The 25,898-nt window shown below is 48.5% G+C and overlaps 2 protein-coding genes across 4 annotated transcripts; one reads left to right on the top strand and one right to left on the bottom strand.

Annotated features, from left to right (window-relative positions):
- The first annotated feature begins 1,168 nt into the window (after positions 1 to 1,168).
- LOC122463991 lies at positions 1,169 to 25,892 on the top strand. Of its 3 annotated transcripts, none has more exons than XR_006287798.1 (4): positions 1,169 to 1,495; positions 6,938 to 7,030; positions 23,003 to 23,132; positions 25,324 to 25,892. XR_006287798.1 is itself a non-coding variant. In XM_043537653.1 (4 exons), exons 1-4 carry the CDS (start codon positions 1,379 to 1,381, stop codon positions 25,348 to 25,350), a joined length of 363 nt encoding a protein of 120 aa, XP_043393588.1. In that variant the 5' UTR covers positions 1,169 to 1,378; the 3' UTR covers positions 25,351 to 25,892. The 3 variants fall into 3 exon arrangements, 2 of the variants coding, with proteins under 2 accessions (XP_043393588.1, XP_043393587.1); XM_043537653.1 differs by having other exon boundaries at positions 1,169 to 1,491; XM_043537652.1 differs by lacking the exon at positions 25,324 to 25,892 and adding an exon at positions 23,952 to 24,525 and having other exon boundaries at positions 1,169 to 1,491; positions 23,003 to 23,153.
- On the bottom strand, positions 8,674 to 21,985 carry LOC102940281 (uncharacterized protein DDB_G0292642). Its single transcript, XM_037888852.2, has 4 exons — positions 21,715 to 21,985; positions 19,522 to 19,616; positions 14,540 to 14,701; positions 8,674 to 9,909 (listed from the first exon to the last, which is right to left on the bottom strand). The coding sequence occupies exons 1-4, from the start codon at positions 21,782 to 21,784 to the stop codon at positions 9,454 to 9,456; spliced, it is 783 nt and encodes a 260-aa protein (XP_037744780.1). The 5' UTR covers positions 21,785 to 21,985; the 3' UTR covers positions 8,674 to 9,453.
- Positions 25,893 to 25,898: the final 6 nt, after the last annotated feature.

Raw genomic sequence — 25,898 nt, 5'->3', positions numbered from 1 at the left:
AGCTCTTCGGACTTTTTCCACAAAAGGACAAAGCAGTGTGACCAAAACCCCTCTCCGTTCTGAACAGTATTTTGAAGGACAGCGGAAAATAGAAACGAGCTCATGGGTGGCCAGTGACAAGGCCGTTGGGGGAGGCTAGCCCCCAGCCTCTCCCCTTGTGCCCAAGGCCCTGCCCCATATGTCCCCCCTTCTGTCCCCCCTCCCCTGCAGGAGCTCAGAGCCCCCCCACCACAGCCCCTGGCCCCAGCACTGGGCAGCCAGCCCCGGTGCACCATGTGGCAGCACTCCCGGCCCCGGTGCTCTGGGCAGCGCAGCCAGCCTCCGGGTGGCATGGCCCCAGCACCAGCCGCTCTTACTCCCTGCGGGAGGCAGGCCAGCCAGCCCCAGCCAGCCTGGGCTCGCCAAGGCACAGCGCTCTGGGAACTGCAGGAGGGGGCCTGGCCTGGGGGAGGAGTGTGGGCAGGGCCACGCTAGGCTGTTTGGGAAGGCACAGCGTACCCCGCCTACGTAAGGATACCCGCTGCCCGTGTTCCCAGAGCTCTGAAAGGGGAGGGGGCGCATGCCTGCCGGGCAGCTGAGCTCAAAATACTGAGCAGGGCAGTCATGGTGGGCATTGTGGGATACTGAGGGAGGCCAGTTCTGGCGATATAACAAATGGCGGTGTCTACGCTGACGCTTTGTTGCTTTAACTTTGCCACAAAAAGCTCGATGCCTCTCCTCGAGGTAGTTTTATTTTGTCAGAAAACAGCAGAGTTTTGCCTCCAAAAGGAGCTTTGCAACGTGTCCACCTCCACCGTTTTGTCGGCAAAAGCTGCCTTTTGCGGACACAGCTGTGCAGTGTGGACAAGGCTTGAGCCTCCGGTATCTTTCCCTCCTCTGCTGTCCCAGCTGCCCCCTCAATCTTTAGAAACTGGTGCCCTGAGCCCCTGCAAATGAAAGTAAGACAATCAGTTTTTAATAAAAGGAGTACTTGTGGCACCTTAAGAGCTCTCCTTACAGTGTGTATGGTAACACCCATTGTTTCATGTTCGCTGTGTATATAAATCTCCTCACTGTATTTTCCACTGCATGCATCCGATGAAGTGAGTTGTAGCTCACGAAAGCTTATGCTCAAATAAATTGGTTAGTCTCTAAGGTGCCACAAGTCCTCCTTTTCTTTTTGCGAATACAGACTAACACGGCTGCTACTCTGAAACCTGTCAGTTTTTAATGTGACTGTTGTCCCTGCCAAGCCTTTCTCACTCAGGGACAAATCCGACACTCCGTATTCAGGCAAAAATAACCTATTGGCTTCCGAGGAGCTTTGCCTAAGGACTCCATGAGTTTGCTAAAGTGGCCAAGGGAATAAAAGCTCATTTTTAAAAAAACAAATTGCAACATGGCTACAGGCAGCGGTGCTCGATTACAGCCAGTTGTTTTCTTCCTGATGCAGCTCTGGTCGGTGAACCGTGGAGGGGGAGATCTAATCTACGAATACAAAAAGAGAAAAATGTAAGTAAGTAAGTTTTAAGTTTCATTTTCTCCGCTGGCTGGGGCAGCGTTTCCAGGAATTAGAGCTGTTTATCAGAACGGTGACACCATGAACAAACATTAACTTTGGACATGGCTGTAAAGAGACAGGCGGGAGCCTGGAGTTCCCCGGCTTGTGACACAGCCCCAAGGGCGGAGGCCCACAAATGCAATTATCCAGGCCAAGGCCAAGCTTCCTGGGACGCTCAGGGGGGTTTCTGTGGGCTCATCGGGGCTATGCAGGTTCATGTCTGCACAGTAACCACAGTAGCTTTTCCTTCAGAATGCCCAGGGGCTTGTACTGAGCATTTAAAACCCAATGTGCCCTATAGTACGCATACCTCACGCTTGCCTTTGTGCCATTTGAATACCAAACACCCCTCCGCTAAACGCACCAAATAAACTGCATTTCTCTCCATCAAAAACCAGATATTCGCCCTCCTGTGGTTTCCCTGCTCCCATTTCCCATTGGCCCCCCTCACTGTGGCAAAGCAGGTCTGTCTGCTGACTGCCTAGGCAGAGTAGGTGCATCTATGCAAATGCGCTCTGCCCCTGAGATCCTTTCCCCAGTGCCTCAGTAGCTGTGGGGTATCCTGGCTTACCTATGTTTGTCTGATCATTGTGAAGGGGTGTGTTACTGCATGAATAAATGGGGTTAATCCAGGAAGAGGGTGTCTGCATGTCAAAGAACAATGGCTTCAGATAGTCACCCAGCTACCAACACTTAAAGGACAATGCAGGGGCCATTTTCTCTGATGTTTCTACCTTGTGTCCCCAGTGAGTCAAGCCAACAAGTCTGGCAAACAGGGGGCTGTTCTGGGGTGCAATAAAATAGGGTCTAATTGTGGTGCTGTCTCTCTCAGTGCATAGGTCATTGATCCTCCGGAGTTGCATCTGTTTTTCTCAGGAAGATCCTTGGTGTCTGTTTCTGTCTCAGTCCTTTTCCCCGAAGCGGGGGGGAAGCCTGGTTCTCCATTCCTCTCTGGAGTCTCCCCGGCTAGCAGCATGAATTATAAAATGCTCATGTCCATTGTCCTAACCTGGTCTTCTCAAGCCCGGGCAATTCTTTTATTATCTAGAAAAAACGTCCTCTTTGAAAGTCTGTATCCAAAAGTGGAAGAGATTCTCTGTTCAGGCCAAAGAAAAGGGCCTAATGCCTGATTCCTCATCCGTTGTATCCATATGGGACAATCTGAGGCATTTAAAAGTCGAGATCTGTCTCATGTCCACCTGGCTGGTACAGCAGCTCAGCATAGACCTGAACAGGGAGCTCGCGTGTCCTCTCACAGCGGTGTCTCAACGTTTCAGAAGTGCCTCCCCATTTCTTGGCTTGCACCGAGAGCACGGATACATTTTGGGTTGTATTATCGAGTGTGTTGTGTGTAAGAGACAGGAGCAGGGTGATGAGCTAGGTGCGGTGTGAAAAGTGGCAGGGGGGAGAGAGATGAATGCTGGGGATTTGGTTGGAGGGGCAGGGTGAAATGTTGGAGGTGGAGAAAGTAAAATGGTTTTCAGAGTAGCAGCCGTGTCAGTCTGTATTCGCAAAAAGAAAAGGAGTACTTGTGGCACCTTGGAGACTAACCAATTTATTTGAGCATGAGCTTTCGTGAGCTACAGCTCACTGCATGCATCCGATGAAGTGAGCTGTAGCTCACAAAAGCTTATACTCAGATAAATTGGTTAGTCTCTAAGGTGCCACAAATACTCCTTTTCTTTTTGTAAAATGGTTTTGTGGGTCAGAGACAAGGGGGTAGGAAGAGAGGCTGGAGGGAGCTGGCAAGAGCAGGAGGTAGAGAGAGGCAGTAGTTGGGGCATAGATAGCTAAGAGGACAAATTTCAGAGTAACAGCCATGTTAGTCTGTATTCGCAAAAAGAAAAGGAGTACTTGTGGCACCTTAGAGACTAACCAATTTATTTGAGCATAAGCTTTCGTGAGCTACAGCTCACTTCATCGGATGCATACTGTGGAAAGTGTAGAAGACATTATATACACAGAGACCATGAAACAATACCTCCTCCCACCCCACTCTCCTGCTGGTAATAGCTTATCTAAAGTGATAATCAAGTTGGGCCATTTCCAGCACAAATCCAGGTTTTCTCACCCTCCGCCCCCCCCCCCCACATAAACTCACTCTCCTGCTGGTAATAAGCTATTACCAGCAGGAGAGTGGGGTGGGAGGAGGTATTGTTTCATGGTCTCTGTGTATATAATGTCTTCTGCAGTTTCCCCAGTATGCATCCGATGAAGTGAGCTGTAGCTCACGAAAACTCATGCTCAAATAAATTGGTTAGTCTCTAAGGTGCCACAAGTACTCCTTTTCTTTTTAAGAGGACAAAGACCGACGTAGAGGGGGGTGAGCAGGGAAAGAGGTGCAGAGGGGGTAGAGGACCCATGCCCTTTGCACATAATCAGTCTATTTTCAGTTCTCAGTACAGTCAGTTCTGACCTCCCCTCTTCCACACTTAATCACTTTCCCCACCTTGGCCCATTTCCCCCTCAGTCCAGTCAGCTTTTGTACCTCCAAACCTCCTGCCCACGTAGCTCTTGCTCTCCCTGTGTCACATCCCAGCACACCTCACACACCTGTATGTGCATTTTAGGCAGACTGGTTTTTGCTTTGTTAAGGTTGGCAGGTTTGCTGTAGTGAGGATCTGAGGTAAACACCGTGCAAACGTGGCAAACTTTGGGTTGTACACATCCCTAAAGCTCCGTGGCACTGAAACAAACAGACCTTCTGTCATAAATATAAAGGGAAGGGTAAACCCCTTTAAAATCCCTCCTGGCCAGAGGAAAAATCCTCTCGCCTGTGAAGGGTTAAGAAGCTAAAGGTAACCTCGCTGGCACCTGACCAAAATGACCAATGAGGAGACAAGATACTTTCAAAAGCTGGGAGGAGGGAGAAAAACAAAGGGTCTGTGTCTGTCTGGGTGATGCTTTTGCTGGGGACAGAACAGGAATGGAGTCTTAGAACTTAGTAAGTAATCTAGCTAGATATGCGTTAGATTCTGATTTCTTTAAATGGCTGAGAAAATAGCTGTGCTGAATAGAATGACTATTCCTGTCTGTGTGTCTTTTTTGTAACTTAAGGTTTTGTCTAGAGGGATTCTCTTATGTTTTGAATCTAATTACCCTGTAAGGTATTTACCATCCTGATTTTACAGAGGTGATTCCTTTTTACTTCTATTAAAAGTCTTCTTGTAAGAAAACTGAATGCTTTTTCATTGTTCTAAGATCCAAGGGTTTGGGTCTGTGCTCACCTATGCAAATTGGTGAAGATTTTTACCAAACCTTCCCCAGGAAGTGGGGTGCAAGGGTTGGGAGGATTTTTGGGGGAAAGATGTGTCCAAACTACGTTTCTTCAGGAACCCAGATAAAGTTTGGTGGTGGCAGTGGAAGTCCAAGGGCAAAGGGTAAAATAGTTTGTACCTTGGGGAAGTTTTAACCTAAGCTGGTAAAAGTAAGCTTAGGAGGTTTTCATGCAGGTCCCCACATCTGTACCCTAGAGTTCAGAGTGAGGAAGGAACCTTGACACCTTCACACCCCTCTTCTGTTTTTCCAGCATTTGGGAAATGAAGATTAGCACAGGTGCTGAGTTTTATTTTTGCCGGTGGGTGCTTTCCACCTTCTGGGTTCACTGTGCACCATGTATGTGCTCCTGCCACATACTGGTGACTTGTGGGTGCTGAGCACCCCCTATTTATTTTTTGGGGGGTGCTTGAGCCCCAGAGCACCCATTGGGTCTGCACCTACGAACACAGGTGCCATCAGGAAGCAGTGTTGGAGTTATGCCTCTGTGTGTGCACGCTAGCCCAGCGAGACGATGGGACCACAGAATGTCCACCTGTGGGGACTCCACACCGACTGCTAGTGGGTGCGCACACCTCTGAGAACAGGCATCCTCACAGGGCTATGGTTATGGCTCTTAAAAGGGAGTGATGATCAGTGGATCCTAATCTCACCAAAGTGCTGGCTTCTGTATAGCCTGGTATTGTCCCCTGCCCTCAGATAGTGCCCCTGTCCCAACTGAAGACTCATCTGGGGTCCTTTAGCAGCAAGTTCTGTAGACACTGATATTTACACCTCTGAGCAAGCCTGAGAAAGGCACAGTCGGGATCTCTGCTGATTTGCCAAGAAATGGGACGGGAGGCTGGCAGCGACTGGAGTTAGGGGCAGAGATGGGGAGTGGTTGGGCAACGAGACTCGGTCTGGGAGCCAGGGAGGGAAGTGGTGGTGAGGGGATTGGGCAGGGGGGAAAGAACTGGAGGAGGGAGGGTGACCAGAAATCAAGTGTGTGTGAAAAATCAGCACACTTTTTGGGAGGGTGGGGGGTATAGTTGCCTATATAAGACAAAGCCCCTAATATCGGGATGGTCCTGATAAAATTGGGACATCTGGCAGTGTTCCCTCTAAGTTTTTACGTCCATGTGTGGAATGAATTTTGTTATGTGCACAATATGGAGGCGATGTGTGACTCATCACCTTCCTATCAGTGCCCATAACAAAATTCATGTGGTGGGGGTGGGGCCGAGGGGTTCGGAGTGTGGGAGGGGGCTGGGGCAGAGGGTTGGGATGAGGGGTCTGGCTGCGGATACAGACTCTGGGGTGGGGCTGGGGATGAGGAATTTGGGGTGTGGGAGGGGGCTCAGGGCTGAGACAAAGGGTCAGGGTGCGGGGGATCAGGGGTTTGGGGTTCAGGCTGTCCTGGGCTTGCAGTGGGAAGAGAGGACTCCCTCCACCCCTCTCTTGCCCCAGCAGCTCGGGGCTGGGTCAGAGGCGCCTCTCCCCGGTCACATCAGCAATGGTGGGGCTGGGCTGGGCTGAAGGTGGGGCTCCTGTCCCTGTCAGCTACAGCGGGCCTGGGCTGGGCCAAGGGAGGGGCTCCTCTCCCTGGCAGCTCCGGTGGGCCAGGCTGGGCCGGAGGAGTGGCACCTCTCCCCCCTGCCTGCGTGGCCCTTGAGAGCCTGCTGCGTGACTGCACAGCTTACAGGGAACATCGACATCTGGTGACCCTTCCAGGAGGGGAGGCAGATTGGACAAGGAGCTGAGATATGCGGGGAGAACTGGAAATGGCTGGGCTAAGACTGGGACAAGGAGCTGGGGACTGGGAGTGGGGACTGGGAATGGCAAGGTGGGGAGACTGGGACTGGGGTGAGGAATCTGGAGGATTGAGACTGGGATCAGAAACCTCAGGAGTGGAAACTGGAGCTGGCTAAATGAGGAGACTGAGAGGGGACAAGGAGCCACGGGTGTAGTGGAGACTAGGACTGGGACAGGGCAGAAGGGGTCAGGCTTTGGGGGCATGGGTCAAAGAGTCTACGTTCACTACAGCAGTGATTCTCAACAAGGGGCACGTGTAGCCCTGGGGATACTCAGAGGTCTTCCGGGGGTACCTCCACTCACCCAGATATTTACCTTGTTTTCCAACAGGCTCCATAAAAAGCATGAGCGCAGTCAGGACAAGCTAAAATTTCATACAGACAACGACTTGTTTACACTGCTCTATACGCTACACGCGGAAATGTAAGTACAATAGTTATATTCCTGTTTATTTCATAATTATATGGTAAAACTGAGAAAGTAGCAATTTGTCAATAATAGTGTGGCTGGGACACTTCTGTATTTTTGTGTCTGAATTTCTAAACCGGCTGAGATTCACACATTTCTCTAAAAACCTGTTAAGTCTACAAGACAATTATATAACCACTTTGAATCAAGTTTATTTTTTTTCTTGGGAAATGGCACAATTTGTGGGCGGAAAAAGAGAGAGAAAAATCGTTATGTGACACTACTGTATTACTTAAAACAAAACCGATTTAAAAAAGTTAAGGATACTAAGTGACAACAATGTTGTGCTGAAACACACATTTATTATACTGTATCCGATATATATTTGAGCAATATAAGATATATGATGTCTTAAAAGCAAAGAAATGAAGAATTAAAGTATTTGTAAATAAGAGGAAGCACGACCTTAAGTCCTTTGCTGAATGGGGAGCTAAACAAATTGGATGGAGTGAACAGAGCATTACACTGTAAGAGTTAGTGGCAACTTAATATTGGCTATAAACAATACAATCCATATGCCCCTAGAAGCTCTCAAATTGTTTGAAAACTATCCATCAGAACTGACTGTATATTTGATTGGTCATTGATATGTGTAGATTTGTGCTCTCTGCACAAGCAAAGCATCACCCCCTTATCTTTTGTTTTTGCCCTTGAAAGACTTTGCCGGCTCTAGGACTATGGGAATAAATCCTGTTCGTCCTTTTGACTGTAGACTACAGCGGTAGAGAATCATTTCTAATTTTCAGATAATGAGAGTTCCGTTAATATTTTACTAGACCTCCACTTAGAATCCCCGTGTGGCACGAATCATTGTCTAAATCCAATCTCTCTGTATGTAGATAGCTTTTATCTCCTGTGTTCCTAAGTGTGTACATGGACCAAAAGCAATGGTGAGCAGGCGTGGAGTTATCTAGGAATGGTCAAAAATTCTCAGTCAAAACTGTTTTTTGACAGAAAATTGGGTTTTCAACCAACCTGAGTTTTCCATGGAATGTGTCTGCTTTCTGTGGAAAATTACAAACTTATTCACTGAAAACCAAAAAGTTCTCAGCCCAAACCTCAAAAGTTTAATTTTTCAGTTTTTCACAAAATGAAATGTTTAGCCGAAAATGTTGACAAAAAATGAATTTTTTTGTGGTGGTGAAATTTTGCACAGGAAGAAAAAAATCTGACCAGTTCTTGTCGTATCCTCTTGCCTCACACAATTTCAAGCATACTATGAGCAGATAGCATTCTGCTAGTAGACGGGCGCAAACATTACATTTCACCAAAACTTCCTAGAAGTGTCATTTTAAAATCTCAAAGATCTAATTCAATTTATTCAACGTTTTCAGAACAGGAGTCAATTAATTTGTCAATGAGCTTTAACGCTAAACATCTGAGAGCAAGAAAGTTTTTTTTGGCGTTTCAAAGCAAATCAGAATCCGTCTTGCAGTGAAATGCTAACTACAGTCTTAACTATGAAGAGTCTACTGTAATGTGACAGTAGTGGATATCTAAGAACCACGTTCTTCTAACATTGAACAGAGAATTTTGCTGTACTGGAATAAAGAAGACCCATAAGTTTACTTCCACAGTGAGGCCAGCATAACACATTGTACATAGACCAATTTATTCACAGCTTCACAATGGGTTATATTTAGAAATTTGGTATGTTTGGTATGTCTTAACCAGCCCCCACTATTCCCAATGAATGGCAAGCCTGAGCTTTCTTACCCATGAAAAGAGTAAGATTGATTAATACTGGGTTCAAGAGGGACTCTCCAGGTTGTGTGTGTTAGATTGCAGTACTGTGTGTGAAAAGCTGGACATGTTTCACAAGCCCCTGTCCCTGTGGGGAAGGTTGGAGGACTGCACAGAAAGAGTGGTTTTTCATTCAGTTAGACAAAATACTTTAAAAGCCAAGATCGAACCTCTTTATCCTAAGCCTATGAAAACAAAAACATTTGTATTTGGTTTTGTTCAAGTTTGGTTCAGTCTTAGCCACCTTGTAGAGAGGGGAAATACAATTATGATTATGAATTTATGAACCAGCAAAATCTGAGTATCTGTTAATTACATGGGTTCTCCAGTATCATACACAAGCTACAAAAATGGCATATAAATTTTAGATTACAAGCATTTTTCTTTTTTCACATATGGCTTAAATATCAGGTGTAGCAGGCCTATAATATCCCCCCAACACACACTATCCTTCCTGGAAAAATGTCATTGGAGGGGATGGGCTTGTCCTGTCTCTCGATCAATCTCTTATCTGTCCATCAAGCTTAATTTGACAGGAGGGATAACGTAGCATTCGGGAGTACTGCGTGGAGCTGGGTACTGACCCTGGGGCATTTTCCCAATCTCCCTGGCCTGTGTGGCTGGAACAATTTTGCTTATTTCTGAGCCCATACCGGAATTTGTGTTTGTTTTGGAGCTAGTGGCTTTGCACAGTATTTAAAATAGGCACCACCTTTGCTGGCTTGGCAGTTACGAGCAATTTCAAGGCAAGCGAAACAAAATTCAACTTGACATTGTGGACATACAATATATTTGCACTTTTCTATGTGCTCAATGAGTCGCCCACAGGTGGGACAAGCACGGATGGAGGGACAGTTTTTTATTTCACTTCCTGGAAGATCCTTCAGCTTGCAGTTTGCTAAGACTTCCAGGGACTGGTTCTTGCATCCCTCATTTTCACACCTCTCCGAGGGTGCTCCAGCACCTTTCCAGGGCTTCAGGCACTGCCAGCAGAACTCAAAGACTTCCCCCTTCAGTGAACGGCAGAGGATACAGACCACCCTCAGGTTTTTCAGATCACGGCGTTCCACAAAGCTTTTGCAGTTGGGACACTTAGAGAAAAAACAAATTTCAGACGTGAGTGTGAATGTTACTCCATCCTTTTCAAAAAGAAAGTGACACAAAATGGTATTTACATCACTTCTGGAGTTCCTTCCCATTTTACAGATCACCCATAAAGATGAGTGTGTGCCTGCAGCGGGGTGGTCACCCGCTCCGGCCTTAAAGGGCTTAAAACAGCCCAGGAGGGGCCTGTGGCTGGGAGCAAGCAGTTCCCAGGCTGATTGGGGGGAAGCAGGCTCAGCTGTGGCCATGCCCCAATCAGGGCTTAGCTGGCCCTTATAAGAGGGCAGTGGGCCAGGAGCAGACAGTCTCCTCTAGCTGGGGAGGGAGATGGGCCTGGCTGCTGGGGAGCAGACAAGGGTACCTAAGGTGGAGCAGGGCTGGGGGAAGGCCGGAGGAGCTGGGGAGCTTCAGCCTGGAAACCCCCTAGGCTGCAGGCCTAGTGTAAAGCCGAAAAGGGTACTGGGGTTGCAGGGGGGAGGCCCATGGGTAGGCAGAGGTAGCAGGTCCAAACCCCCCTTGCCTGTGATGATTGGCTTATACATTGCAGTCCACCTCAGTGTGCGGGGGCTCAGCGGTGACTGGCAGTAGCCAAAGACTGAGCTGAGGTGGGGATAGTGGGTGGGGGTTCCCCAGGGAGGGGAGACCGAGAGATCTGTGGGGGAACTATCAGGGGGAAGCACCCTGGGTAAAAGGGGCACCGGGGTCCAAGAAGGACGTGGGGGCCAGCAGCCTGCAGAGGGTGCTCCAGAGGCCGGAAGAGCTAATTCCCTGAGAGACGAGCAGGAGGTGCTGCAGGGGTGAGTCCCACACCACCACAGTGCCCTTTTGACTTCTTTATGACTTATAATGAAGGCCTGAAAGGGTATTTTCCTCTCCAGAAACACTTATTGTTTTTGATTATTTGCCACAGAAATATCAAGAACATCAAGTCTTAGGCCTTTTCTATTCTATACAGTTTTGTCAACAAAAGCTGACTTTTTTGTCGACAAAACAGTGGAGGTGTACACACTGAAATGCTCCTCCTGCCGATGTAACTCCCCTGCTATGTTGACATAATAAAACCACCTCATCAAAAGGCATAGGGCTTATGTCGGTGCAGCTAGGGCGACACAGTGTCTGTGTAGACACTGCCTTCCTTACATCGGCCATTGGCTGTCATTCTTGGCAATTTCACAGTTCTGCTGGTCTCCGCTCCAAGCCGGGCTGCCACCCAGACTCCCTAGTCCCCACTGGGAGCTCTGCTGCCCACCAGGGTCCCAGGTATCCACTTCCCGCCGGGAGCACGGCAGCCGACTGGACTCTGGGTGCGGATCTCCCCGCCGGAGGCGAGAAGTCCTGGGAGGCTTCCCCCCTCCTGGCTAGGAGCAGGAAGGCGAGAAGCTGGGGGGCCAGCTGGGCTCCTGGCGGGGAGCTATGCAGAGCTGAGCGCCCTGGCTCTCAGCCCCCTACGCTGCCTCTTGTCAGTCGGTGGAAGCGCTCCTGGTGAGGTCGTGCACTACCAACAGAAGGAGGGTAGTGTGGACATCAACCACCACAGTAATTAATGCAGCGGCTGTAAGTTGACCTAACATAGATCAACCCGAGCAGTGCGTATGATTATTCATGCGGCCAGGGGTGAAGCCTCCAGATTGATATGGAGAACTCAGCTGTCCCTTGGGATAAAGATCCTGAGAGAAAGGCCGGGACTGTGGGGGTCCCAGCACAACTCTGGAAGGTAAGTATGTCGCTGCTCCCTTGGCCGTGCTCCAACAATCAGGATGAGCCTTGCTTTGTCTTGGTGGACCTTTTGAATGGCCAGTGTGATGGGGTGAACTGGAAGAAATGCATACAGCAGATCCTTGCTCCAGTCCAGGAGGAACGCATCTATCAGGGATTGCTTGCTCCTGCCTGCTTATAAACAGGGGGGACATTTGGAATTCTCTCTGGAGGCAAAGAACTTTCTGTCTGGCGTTCCCTGCCTGCTGAGGAGGTAGGTCTTCAGTGACACCTTCAGAGATCAATTGTGCTGGGGTTGAGCTGGTTTGCTGAGAATTTCTTTGCACATTCTTCTCTTCTGGCTGCAGACAATGCCAGAGTCTCATATTGTCTTCACACAGTGCTAGAGAGTGAGCTCTGCCTTGCTCATCGTACATTGCTGTGGTTTTGTGTGAACAACTTGGCCTTGGGGAGAGAATTATTTGGCCCAGTGCATGACCTTGAGCTCCTGCACATTGATGTGAAGCTTGCTTCCCACTTATTCCTGAGGTCATGGATGTCAGCTAGCTCCTGGAAGCCCAGTGCAGATTGGAAACATTTGTAACGATTACAGCCAAGGGAGCTGGGTGGTTAAAGCAAACTCCCCGTAGCTCGCTATCTCTGGGTCTGTGTGGGGATGGGGAGTAGATTGTTGTCCACAGGTGCAGAATAAGAAGACATGGCTCCCTTTAGCTTTTCTCCAAAGCTGCAGATACCAAAAAATTTGGAGCTGAGCTGCTGCAAGTCAGGCTGTGCCAGTTGCTGCAGCAGACAAAATAAGCGGGAGCCTATGATGTCAGCCAGCTCCCCTTCTCAGGAGCCAGAAGCCCATGGCTGATATATAGGACAATCCTGTCCTGAGGAGTGGCTTGCAGTATATTAAGCAGTAGATCCCTGGCCTCCATAAACAGCGGTGGTGAACTCCTACTTGACAGGAGTGCACCCTTCTCCCTAAAAACAATGAGGAGTCCTTGTGGCATCTTAGAGACTAACAAATTTATTTGGGCATAAGCTTTTGTGGGCTAAAACCCACTTCATCAGATGCATGGAGTGGAAAAATACAGAAGGCAGGTATATCTATTACAGCACATGAAAAGATGGGAGTTGCCTTACGAAGCTGGGGGGCTCAGTGCTAACAAGGCCAAGTCAATCAAGGTGTAAGTGGCCTATTCCCAACAGTTGACAAGAAGGGGTGAATATTAACAGAGGGAAAATTACTTTTTGTAGTGACCCAGCCTCTCCCAGTCTTTATTCAGGCCTAATTTGATGGTGTCAAGTTTGCAAATTAATTCCAGTTCTGCAGTTTCTCCTTGAAACTGCAGGTTTTTTGTAGAATAATGGCCACTTTTAAGTCTGTTATTGAGTGTCCAGGGAGACTGAAGTGTTCTCCAACTGGTTTTTGAATGTTACAATTCTTGATGTCTGATTTGTGTCCATTTATTCTTTTGTGTAGAGATTGTCCAGTTTGGCCAATGTACATGGCAGAGGGGCATTGCTGGCACATGATGGCAGATATCACATTGGTAGATGCGCAGGTGAATGAGCCCCTGATGGCATGACTGATGTGGTTTGGACCTATGATGGTGTCCCCTGAATAGATATGCGGACAGAGTTGGCAACAGGGTAATATATATAAACTGCCTACTGTATTTTTCACTCCATGCATCTGATGAAGTGGGTTTTAGCCCACAAAAGCTTATGCCCAAATAAATTTTTTAGTCTCTAAGATGCCACAAGAACTCATATTTGTTTTTGCTGATACAGACTAACACGGTTCCCGCTCTGAAACCCTTCTCCCTAGCTACTCCTGGAACTGTCTGTATTCGAGACACCTAGAGAGACCTGTGCTGAAAGGCTGAAGGACAGCTCTGCCTACAGAAGGACATGTGCGTTGGTGAAGTCAGGACCTTAAAAGGAGGCTTGGCACTGAACCCTAGCAGAAGTGGACAGGGTTAGTGGGAGATGAACCAGGCCATACCTGGGACTCCCACATTAGGGAGACTTCCATAGCCCTGCACTGGAACGCTGCTTGGAGGTCAGTGCAGATGCCAAGGCTGGAGGTGATGGCTTAGCCCACTGTAAGAACATGGGTGTTGGTGCTGAAAAGGGTCGTCCTGGGCCCTTCACAGCATCTTTATCTTTAAGAGGGCCTGCCTTGGCCTTAAGGGTTTCCCCAGTAAGATAGGCCTGGCTGCCGTTCCAGGAAGCTTGCGGGGTAAATGTCTGGCAAATGAGCACTGTGCTGGAGCATGGATCACCCCAAGGCAGAAAAGATGAATCCAGCTCCAAGAAGATGGAAGGGGAGTAAGCACAGGTGTTTTTCTAGGCTTAAGAGCCCTGCACGCACAGTGCACACCAAAGTCTGACAAAATCTATCAACCTATCTAAGGCATTTGTGGAGGCCCAATGGACACAGCTTTCCAGAAGGTTCTGGAAACCTGAGTTGTCAGGCGCAGCATCCCATGAATGGGAATGTACAGAGACCCTTGAAATAGTGCTTTCCTCTGCAGGTCACCTTTCAGGAGATACACTGTTCTCTGTTTGCTGTGTATGAAGATAACTTTCCCAAATGGTTGCTTGGTTTTTTTAAGCTCCACCTCCTGCACATGTCCAGCTGCATAAATAAGCTGAATGTCCCCCTGCTCTGTTAGGGATGTGGGCTATGTGAGGCTGGGCAGAGGAGCAGCTGGATACAGGATGTCTTCTCCTTGGGATGCCCTGGATCAGTAACCAGCAGCATCGCTGTCATGGCGCAACATGGAAGCTGCCACAACAGCACCAGCAGGAGCAGCTCAGCTTCACCGTTATCTACAAGGTGCCATCATGAATAAAACAAAGGCAGAGGTGTGAAAGAGGAGAGAAGCAGTAGGGATCCGTACTCACCTCTTTGAAGTCATGGTAATATTTAGCTGCAAACATTGCAAGTTTTTCTTCAAAGTCCTGTTGCTCTGTTTCAGTGAGTAAAGCATTCCGACGGACTTCCGGATAGGACCATTCCTTCCCACATTTCTCCCCCACTGCAGGGCAGTGAAACCTCAAGTGACCCTGTAGGCCAGGAAAGCAGAGAAGTAAAAGAGGCAAAGCTGTGAAATTTGAAACCTGTGCCATATTACAAACCACCTCTTAAGGTCAGCGTTAACTCCATCTTAATAGAGTTGTTTGTTTTGTTTACTTGTTTGGAACTTGGGTCTAGTGGTACTGATGAGATTCTGGAGGTGGTGATTCCAGTGATGGAAGTGATAAAAACAGTCAGAAAAAAATGATGCTTTCTCTGATTTCTGGAGCAGCTTAACTCTTAATTTCTGTCACTTTGTTGAAGTATATATGGTCATAACCTTAATGGGAAGTGAAGGTTGGTTTTTTTTTTTTAAAATAACTTGCTAATCTGAGGTTTATGAATGTGTCACTGAGTCATCACCAAGTGAAATATTTATAAATGTATTTAAAGGAGTATATTTGTGAAATATTTCCTGAAGCAAAAAGAACAAAGTCACGGGGAAAAGCTCATATTTAAATGGGGGGGAATCAGTGATTTGAAGAAAAATTGCTTTGACTCTGATTGTGGTCTCCATTCTGGCCGTGTGTGCTGTTTTGTGGGGCTACTTATAAAATTACTCTTCTTTCTTTTAGTATTTAACATTTCTTTCCCTGTTTTGTCTGTCTCTTGTTTTATGTTCTCATCTGTTCTGTATGTGCACAGCTTGGAAAACGGCAAAGAGCAATTCCAGCCGCAGTTGACTGTTTAATCCACCTTATGCTCTCCTTGGTGTGGAGGAACTTCAGGTTCTCATCCACTCAGCCTGCCTTCTTTCTTAAACTTAAGACTAGCTCACTGAACCAGCACGCACGGCACCAAAAGACTGAGATTTAGGAAGCAGGACTCATGAAGAACGCGGTAGTCCTCGTGCAGTTTGAGAATGTGCTTTTACGTTGATTTCGGGATAGCTGCTCTGGGCCCCTTCAACAACACACTGATTTATGTTAGGATCATCTGAAAGTGCTCAACACGGCTTGATAGCATGATCTGAATTTTTGTTCTTTTTCCCCATCCCTTTTTGCAGTGGATCATAACTTTTCGGGGGCCATTCATCCACTTCTTGTTACGCATTCCCCTGGCTGGGGAAGCCCATCCTGATCTTTAGGAGCCATATAACTCAGGGCCAACTACAGGCTGCCTCTTGTAATGCAGTGCTCCTGGGTGGATTGTTGGCAGTGGGGAACAGAATCCAGGAACCTCTGCATCTAAAAGCAAGAGCCGCTGCTGCCTGACCAATGTCTGTTAGCTCAGGGGCTGTAGCAGACTTGTTAAACCTCTGTGTGGTTAAGCCTTTAGAGGAAGGGAGAGCCACACTGCAGGTGTGTTGGGGAGTATTTGTGAGGCATGTCCCTCTGGGTGCCATATTTATAGAAGACTGAAGGCATGGGTGCAGACTCCGTGGGTGCTCCGGGGCTGGAGCACCCACAGGGAAAAATTGGTGGGTGCTCTGCACCCACCGGCAGCTCCCCTCCCCATTCCGCCCCAGCTCGCCTCCGCCTCCTCCCCTGAGCATGCCGAGGCTCTGCTTCTCCCCCTAGATCCCAGTGCTTGCCGCGCAAAACAGCTGTTTTGCGGCAGCAAGTGCTGGGAGGGACGGGGGAGGAGGGGGAATGCGGAGTGCTCGAGGAAGAGGCGGGGCGGGGTGGGGATTTGGGGAAGGGGTTGGACTGGGGGCAGGGCCGGGACGGGGGGGTGGGCTTGAGCACCCACCGGTGCCGCAAACAGTTGGTGCCTGTATCTGAGGGAGGACTACATCAAGTCCGTGGGATAATGCATTGGCTGAAACTGGTGTTTATTTGGGCTAAGGAAAACTAAATGTGGCAAGGTGCTCAAGTTTTATTTTATCTCTGAGTGTACTTAGCTCTGTATAGGTCTCCAGTACCAGGATCTTTTTGTTCCTCAAGAGAGCAGAGTCAAGGATTTTGACTTCTCTGTTAGGTAGCGTACTTCCCTGCATGGGTCATTCATGTCCATAAGATCTAGGTATGTCTCTAAAATTCTTATGCTCACCTTGAGTTATTGTTTGCACACTTTCTGGGTCCACTTTGACCCCTGTCTCATCAATAATTTGGTCTAAAAACTTCATTCTGTCCCTTGAGAATTTGCACATATCCATTTTATTCACAGTGTCATCCGCAGATGACACTAAGCTAGGGGGAGTGGTAGATATGCTGGAGGGTAGGGATAGGGTCCAGAGTGACCGAGACAAATTGGAGGATTGGGCCAAAAGAAATCTGAGGTTCAACAAGGACAAATGCAGAGTCCTGCACTTAGGACGGAAGAATCCCATGCACCGCTACAGGCTGGGGACCGACTGGCTAAGCAGCAGTTCTGCAGAAAAGGACCTGGGGATTACAGTGGACGAGAAGCTGCATATGAGTCAGCAGTGTGCCCTTTTTGCCAAGAAGGCTAACGGCATATTGGGCTGCGTTAGTAGGAGCATTGCCAGCAGACCGAGGGAAGTGATTATTCCCTTCTATTGGGCACTGGTGAGGCCACACCTGGAGTATTATGTCCAGTTTTGGGCCTCCCACTACAGAAAGGATGTGAACAAATTGGAGAGAGTCCAGCGGAGGGTAATGAAAATGATCAGAGGGCTGGGGCATATTGACTTATGAGGCGAGGCTGAGGGAACTGGCCTTGTTTAGTCTGCAGAAGAGAAGAGTGAGGGGGGATTTGTTAGCAGCCTTCAACTACCTGAAGGGGGGTTCCAAAGAGGATGGAGCTCGGCTGTTCTCAGTGGTGGCAGATGACAGAACAAGGAGCAATGGTCTCAAGTTGCAGTGGGGGAGGTCTAGGTTGGATATTAGGAAACACTATTTCACTAGGAGGGCGGTGAAGCACTGGTATGGGTTCCCTAGGGAGGTGGGGGAATCTCCATCCTTAGAGGTTTCTAAGACCCGTCTTGACAAAGTCCTGGCTGGGATAATTTAGTTGGTGTTGGTCCTGCTTTGAGCAAGGGATTGTACTAGATGACCTCCTGAGGTTTCTTCCAACCCTAATCTTCTAGGATTCTATGATTTGGCAGAGGTCATAATTCCTGGAAAGGTTTATCTTCCTTTGAAAGTATTCAAAGGCAGATGATATGCCAAATGGATGTTGACTAAAACAAAAATTTCCAAATGGTGTAATAGAAGTAATCAGTAGTGTAGAGTCTATGGCTATTCAAAAGAACTGCAACTGGGCATGGCATTTTGAGAGGACTTTTGTGTTTCCAAATTCATGGAATCATAGAACCATAAGGTTAGAAGGGACTGCAGGGATCATCTAGTCTAACCCCCTGCAAGATGCAGGATTGCAAGTTTTTCTAACATATGTTCTACACATTGAGGTACATGTCTCTTCCTTCAGAGATTCTCATTAAGCTTAAATTGTACATGGATCTGAATCTTTGGGTTTTGGGCCTGTCACTAGCACACCATTCTGCTGGAATATCTACTTGGAAAGTTACACGCATCGTCTCCATTTGGCGGAGTTCCTCTTTTACCTGGCTGTCAGTGGGAGGGAGACTTCTAGGTGCTGGCAGGGAGTGGGAATTGAAAGCAAGTGGGGTGGCAGGTGGAGCTGCCTGTTGCCGGCTCTAAGGAAGTCAGTGACTGCTGTGTCAGGGCTCTAGCTGTGTTCAGTGTTTTGTATATAATGTGATCTCACCTCATTGCTTTGTGTACCCCTGGCATTACAATATCATTACAACCCAAAGTACCAACACAATGTTCAAAAGGCTGTTCGTACAACTTTTCCAACCCAGCCCAGGAATTGCTGGATCGCTTGTCACATTTCCAGCACAATTTTGCAGACTCAAAAGGTTCAAAGAACTCGAAGGCTTTAACAATAGCATCTGGACTTTGAATGTTCTGAGGTTCTCTTGTCACTGGACAGAATGATCTCTTTGCGTCACAGGTAGTTACTGATTTCTCCGGGGCGGGGCGGGGGGGGGGGAGGGAAGCGGGGGATGGGAGGGGAATAACAGTAAATGGTCTCAGGGCCTGGCTACACTTGCTGCTGTAGAGCGCTTTGAGTGAAACCAGCCTTCGGCGAGCGCAGTCGGGAAAGCCCTGCAGTCTGTCCACACGGACAGCTGCCAGTGCACTGGCGTGGCCACATTTGTGGCCCTTGCAGCGGCATTAGGAGCGGTGCATTATGGGCAGCTATCCCAGCACGCAAGTGGCTGCAAGGTGCTTTTCAAATGGGGGGTGGGGTGGAGTGTGTTGTGTGTATGGGGGGGGGGGGAGAGTGGGTTTGGGAGGGGCTGAGAGCGTATCAGTGTGCTGTCTTGTAAGTTCAGACAGCAGCAGACTCCCCCGCCCCACACACACACACACACACACACCATTCCACAGTAATGGTTGCTTTGTCTCGGAGCAGATAAGCAGCCGGCTGTCAGAAACGGAGCTTTGACAGGGCACATCCGCATTCCTACAGCCGATTCCAAACAATGACAAGAGTGGCCCCTTGACTTAAGGGGATGATGGGGCATTTCCAGAGGCCGATCAGAGCGCAGTAATGCAACACCTCATCCACGCTGAGGCCCGGGCGTTGTAGCCAAGGCGCACCCGGCGGTAATCTTCTCGCCGAGGTGAAGTACCAGGAGCGCTCTACGTGCCTTGCCAGTGTGGTCGGGGCGTCAGCTAGTGCGCCCGGGGCTCCTGTATCGTGCACCAACTCACAAGTGTAGCCAAGGCCTCAGAATGCCCCACATTACCAGTTGAAGACAGTTTTCCCACTTGACAGAACATTTCAATATATCAAGGGACATATCTCTGGAAGAAACCAAATATATTAAAAACACGTAGTATGGCTTTTCTGACTGCCTTCTGTGTTCTCTTACCTGGTCTAACAGACTTCGGCACCAAGCTGTTAAGGAAGCAGGAACCGTAGCATGTCCACAAGACATTTCCACCCTCATTACATCATCATCATCACCTGACAAGCAAGGAGACACAAGCTGAATTAAACACACTCAGTTTTGAGAGGATTTTTATGTTATCAAGTCTGGATCTTTGGTCGGGGAGATTCTGCACACTCCCCACCCAGCACTGAAGTAACTGGCATAGGATGTGTCTGGGTACTAATATTTACAAAAGTTCCTCAGGGATTTAGGGACTCAAGTCTCATTGACTTTCAGCAGGACACATGGGACTTACACTTTTAAAACCCTGGGGTGCTTTTGAAAAACTGGTGTTACACATTTAAATATTTTCTCCTTCTGCTTTCCTTATTTGGTTCAGACCATTCTTTCTTTTTACCCTTTGGGGAAAGGGGCCTTCTGTCTCCTTCCCAAAGACCTGAGGACCTCCCTGTTCCCCAGCTTTCCCACTTAGAAAGGATGTTGTTAAAGCAAAAGATTGGGAGTCGGGCGATCTGAGTTCTAGTCCCACTACCGCAGACTTCCTGAGCCTTCTTCCTCCTGGTCCTTTGGCTCCTTCAGGCCAGCTAGGCTGCCATAAAAATGCACAGAGCATGTACAGCCCCCCCTACAGAATATTGCCAGGTACAGGAAGGGGAAACTCTCCCGTTACTTGCAACAGCTCCACCCAAAAGAGATTGCATCACAAAACTAGAAATAATACAGTGTTTCTTCAGACTGACTGTCCCACGCGCTAAGAAAAAGAACTTGTAAAGCTATTTTAACATCGCTGTCTGATGTCTCCCCCGTAATAGTCATAGTCTCCATCCCATTCCTTAGATGTCCTGACATATTTTTGGCTTTTTGACTACTCTACACGTTGAACAGCGGTCTCCATTGAGCTGTCTGCAGCGATGCTTAAGTCTCTTTTACAAAATGCTCAGTACAAGCCAACCAGCAAATCTGGGGGGCACGGGACCCAGCATGCCCCTCACTGTCGCCTCTGTCTGTATGAAATTCACAAAGGGCTCTTTACGTCTTTTGACCCAAATACTTTTACATTAGTTCAATTTAAAGTAATGATCATTTTCAGACCCTCTTTCAACTTCTTAGCTGGGGCAGGATCTGTGTTCTGATCCACCAGCCTGGCCACGAATGGGCAGAGTCCCAGGCTCGTAAAAGGGGTCATATCCCCGCCCCCCACATCTATGGCTACAACATAGGTGGGCTGTAAAGCAGGGGTGGGAAAACTACGGCCCACAGGCCGAATCCGGCCTGTCAGGGCTTTGGATCCAGCCTGCAGGATTGCCAGCCCCACGCTGCTCCCAGAAGTGGCCGGCACCACATCCCTGCGGCCCCTGGCGGGGAGGCGGGGGCAGAGGACTCTGTGCCCTGCCTTTGCCTGCAGGCACTGCCCCCCGCAGCTCCAGAGAACTGCAGCCAATGGGAGCTTCGGGGGAGGTACCCGCAGGCGAGGGCAGCGCACAGAGCCCTCTGCCCCGCCCTCCCCAGGGGCCACAGGGATGTGGTGCCAGCCACTTCCAGGAGCGGCACGGGGCCAGGGCAAGCAGGGAGCCTGCCCTGACCCCAGTGCATGCCGCTGCCACCCCGGAGCCTGCACCCCAACCCCTCCTGCACCCCAACCCCTTGCCTTGATCCCCTTCCTGCACACCACACCCCCTCCCACACCCCAACCCCCTGCCCCAGCCCTACATTCATGGCCCTGCATGCAATGTCCCCACCCAAATGTGGCCCTCAGGCCAAAAAGTATGCCCACCCCTGCTCTAAAGGCGTCATCTGCTTCCCTAATGCCACCCCTCTCCCCACCATTCCTCTCTCCAGACACCCCAGAGAAGTGGGAGAAGAGTGTCCACGCATGCTGCATGCACCTAGGGGCTGCTTTTTATAGTGAGCCGTGTGTGCTGAACAGGAAACTACAAGGAGCAAAGTCACCCAATAGCAGATTTCAAACTAAGGTCATTTACATAACAATTTTAAGTTTCTGCTTTGCTGTCATGCTTCAAAATGGCTTGAACATCTGGTTATACAAACTCCAATTCCATTTCAGAACGGTGAGACAATGCCCCTTCTCCACCCCTGCAGTGTGTTTGCCACAAACAAGGAAGGACCTAAGTGATCAGGCTGATAACAAATGAAAATGCTGCCCAGAAATACCTGTGATATCGTCCTTTCGACGAACAAACTTTAGTTCAGGCTCTTCATTATCTTTCCCAGGAGGTTCCATAGTCTTAGCTGGAGAGAAAAAGGGGACAGAAAAGACCCCTCCAAAAATTGTCGCTCAGGGGAGAGAGCATCTGTCTGTCCTGTACAATTTGCTTTGACAAATCTCTGGGTGAGGATTACAAAGGTAGCTAGAAGTGGTTTCACTCTGAGCTGGTTAATGACTCCTCCCCCTACCTCTCCAGCTGCATCATTCTAGACTCATGCTGCAGAAGGGAGCTGCTCCTTTCATTTCCCTGTTTCCCTCTCTGTGAGGCCCAGGGAGCGTCAGTTCAAAAACGTACAGCCTACATACAGGGGGAGCGACAGTTTTGCCATGGCAATCGTTACATGAAAGCGCTGATAAAAAAAAGGGCTCAAATGATAGAAATGTTACTGAGGGTGCACATCTAACTCACAGACAGTGTTTTGTATCAAAAATCACGTTTACTTTTCATATTTAGTGTGAATAACAGCAGCAGAAGAGTATGAGCAGAGAGAAGTAAATGATTTTGATCCCGTGTCTCCACCGAAATGTTTTTTTTAATTTAATTTAATTTTTATTTCTGGGGAGAGAACTTTCTGCTGGCGTCAGCTGTCCTGGTCCCTTATTTGACAGCAGGGCTGTCACTGATAGGATGACCAGATAGCAAGTGTGAAAAATCGGGACGGGGTGGGGGGTAATAGGAGCGAATATAAGAAAAAGCCCCCAAAATCGGGATTGTCTCTATAAAATCGGGACATCTGGTCACCCTAGTCACTGAGCATTGTTCTTTATCACCCTCTCAGGCAGCCCAGGGTTTTAACGAATCCAGTTTATAAACTGCTTCTTACGGTATTGTTCCCCCAGCAGCCTGCAGAGTTATCCAAACCTAACTAGAGATATTTGGCAAAAACACAAATCCTAGATTCCGCAACTCCTGAATCAGCAGTGCGACAAGTCCACAACTTTCAATATTAACCGGAGAAAGCTAAAACTACTGTAATAGCCTTAACCCAGGGAGCTAATGTTTACAAAAGAACCCCCTTCTACAGGCCCCTTCCCGCAACTGTATCTATCGCTGGTGGTGCTTTGTCCCACTCAGAGATACAAGGAAAGGCAGGTATAGTAAAAACAAACACGTATTTATTCAACAAAAAAAGAAAAATAACTCGGTTGTTTGGCATAAAGCCAGGGACCCCAAAACAAGATAGGTAGGGAACAAGTAAATCAAATAACTCTGTACATAACCATGTCTTGCAGACACACGAACGCTATGGACCACGGACAGGAACCACAAGGGCCACCAGGAGACAGCAGTCAGGCTCCTTTCAGGACAGCACAGGGAATCGGGACCAACGCCACAATGAAGATGGGATCAGGTAATAGGCAGGTAAGTCGGAATCCTTCTTTGGTCGTGTCATAAATATAAAGGGAAGGGTAAACCCCTTTAAAATCCCTCCTGGCCAGAGGAAAAATCCTCTCATCTGTAAAGGGTTAAGAAGCTAAAGGTAACCTCGCTGGCACCTGACCAAAATGACCAATGAGGAGACAAGATACTTTCAAAAGCTGGGAGGAGTGAGAGAAACAAAGGGTCTGGGGCTGTCTGTATGCTGCTTTTGCCGGGGTCAGAACAGGAATGGAGTCTTAGAACTTAGTAAGTAATCTAGCTAGGTATGTGTTAGATTATGATTTCTTTAAATGGCTGAGAAGAGTTGTGCTGAATAGAATGACTATTCTTGTCTGTGTGTCTTTTTTGTAACTTAAGGTTTTGCCTAGAGGGATTCTCTATGTTTTGAATCTAATTACCCTGTAAGGTATCTACCATCCTGATTTTACAGAGGTGATTCCTTTACTTCTATTAAAAGTCTTCTTGTAAGAAAACTGAATGCTTTTTCATTGTTCTAAGATCCAAGGGTTTGGGTCTGTGGTCACCTATGCAAATTGGTGAGGATTTTTACCAACCCTTCCCCAGGAAGTGGGGTACAAGGTTTGGGAGGATTTTGGGGGGGAAAGACGTGTCCAAACTACTTTTCCCAGTAAACCCAGATAAAGTTTGGTGGTGGCAGTGGAAATCCAAGGGCAAAAGGGTAAAATAGTTTGTACCTTGGGGAAGTTTTAACCTAAGCTGGTAAAAGTAAGCTTAGGAGGTTTTCATGCAGGTCCCCACATCTGTACCCTAGAGTTCAGAGTGGGGGAGGAACCTTGACAGGTCGTCCCACAGGTACCGATGATGCGCACAGGCAAACGGAACTGGGCTGCCACTCGGGCGGACAGCACTTGGCGCTGGGCGCACAGTCCTTTGGTAACCTCCCATCGCCGGGCGGATTATTCCAAGTCATGTGACCATTTCCTGCTACAAGTTCCCGCCAAACTTCAGAAAAAGCGCCAACTGGGCGATGAAGAAAGGGAACTAACATGGAGGGCAAACAACAACTCAGGCAAAACAAAATGGCGAAACCAGCCAAAACAGTGAAATTGGCCCTACTGAGAGAGAGGAAGTCCTCTGGCTGCAGTGGGTCTGCCATCTGACTGGGAAGCAGATCCCCTAACAGGTGTTCTTTATTGTAACAGTATTCAGTTTAATTGGAAAGAAAATAGCCTGATGCCTGACTGAAGTGTGTCGTGCCCCCTGCATGAGTCTAACATTCATTTCCAACTGGGAGAATCAGGTACAGAGAAGGGCTACTTGGATGATCCAAGGAATGGAAAACCTGTCTTATGAAAGGAGACTCAAGGAGCTCGGCTTGTTCAGCCTAACCAAAAGAAGGTTGAGGGGAGATATGATTGCTCTCTATAAATATATCAGAGGGATAAATACCGGAGAGGGAGAGGAATTATTTAAACTCAGTACCAATGTGGACACAAGAACAAATGGATATAATCTGGTCATCGGGAAGTTTAGACTTGAAATTAGATGAAGGTTTCTAACCATCAGAGGAGTGAAGTTTTGGAATAGCCTTCCAAGGGAAGCAGTGGGGGCAAAAGACCTATCTGGCTTTAAGATTAAACTCGATAAGTTTATGGAGGAGATGGTATGATGGGATAATATGATTCTGGCAATTAATTGATCTTTAAATATTCATGGTAAATAGGCCCAATGGCCTGTGATGGGATGTTAGATGGGGTGGGATCTGAGTTACTACAGAGAATTCTTTCCTGGGTATCTGGCTGGTGAATCTTGCCCATATGCTCAGGGTTCAGCTGATCGCCATATTTGGGGTCGGGAAGGAATTTTCCTCCAGGGCAGATTGTCGGAGGCCCTGGAGGTTTTTCGCCTTCCTCTGTAGCATGGGGCATGGGTCACTTGCTGGAGGATTCTCTGCACCTTGAAGTCTTTAAACCACAATTTGAGGACTTCAATAGCTCAGACATAGGTGAGAGGTTTTTCACAGGAGTGGGTGGGTGAGATTCTGTGGCCTGCATTGTGCAGGAGGTCAGACTAGATGATCATAATGGTCCCTTCTGACCTTAATATCTATGAATCTCTGAATCACCATCCTTTTGCAAGGTGCCTGTTGCTGAGTTATTGTCCATCTACCTTGGGGGAAAATCTATTTGACTGGAACCTGTTTTAAATCTAGTTCCCCACTGAATTCCCTCCCTGCTGAGCAGCAGCAGCAGCTCTGTGCCACTGAAGGAGCCTGCTAGCCAGTCAAGGAGAGAAGCACAAGGTAGGATTTTATCAAGGGCAGTGCATGAACTGTTGGCTGAGGGAGGCTAGCTCCCAGCCCCACCCCTTCTATCCAAGGTCCCACCCCTTCTTCACCCTGCCAGAGCCCGGAGCCCCCCACCCTGGCTACTGGCCTCAAGCCCCGCCCCAGGCTAGCCCCCCAACCCCAAAGAAGCACCAGAAGAGTAGACAGTGTGTGGCCACAGATCTCCCTAGCTCCAGAGCGCCGGGAAGGTGGGCAGCGCACGGCCCCAGCACCTCTGAGCCCTGGAGCACAGGGAGGGCGGGCAGGGGGCACCACCGCAGTCTCCTGAGCCCTGGCCGGAGCACAGGGGGACTTGAGGAGCCACACACATGCTGGAGGGGAGCTGACTGGGCACATCGGAGCATGGGCGGGGCCATGCCTGGCTGTTTGGGGAGGCACAACTTTCCCCAGCCTATGGGACCCACCGCCCATGGATTTCATTATTTCCATGAATCAAGGTT

Source organism: Chelonia mydas, unplaced genomic scaffold, assembly GCF_015237465.2.
Source record: "Chelonia mydas isolate rCheMyd1 unplaced genomic scaffold, rCheMyd1.pri.v2 scaffold_70_arrow_ctg1, whole genome shotgun sequence".
In the NCBI taxonomy this organism is placed as follows: Eukaryota; Metazoa; Chordata; order Testudines; family Cheloniidae; genus Chelonia; species Chelonia mydas.
This window is presented reverse-complemented; position numbering and strand designations above follow the sequence as displayed.

Excerpts from the sequence above, each read along its gene's own strand:
- LOC122463991 (XM_043537652.1), top strand. The coding sequence starts at position 1,379 with ATGGCTACAGGCAGCGGTGCTCGATTACAGCCAGTTGTTTTCTTCCTG. Across the intron at positions 7,031-23,002 it reads TATACGCTACACGCGGAAAT|ACACACGAACGCTATGGACC; the intron begins GTAAGTACAATA and ends CATGTCTTGCAG. Across the intron at positions 23,154-23,951 it reads TAAGTCGGAATCCTTCTTTG|GTCGTCCCACAGGTACCGAT; the intron begins GTCGTGTCATAA and ends GAACCTTGACAG.
- LOC102940281 (XM_037888852.2), bottom strand. The coding sequence starts at position 21,784 with ATGGAACCTCCTGGGAAAGATAATGAAGAGCCTGAACTAAAGTTTGTT. Across the intron at positions 14,702-19,521 it reads GCCGAAGTCTGTTAGACCAG|GGTCACTTGAGGTTTCACTG; the intron begins GTAAGAGAACAC and ends CCTGGCCTACAG. Across the intron at positions 9,910-14,539 it reads ATTACCATGACTTCAAAGAG|TGTCCCAACTGCAAAAGCTT; the intron begins GTGAGTACGGAT and ends TTTTTCTCTAAG.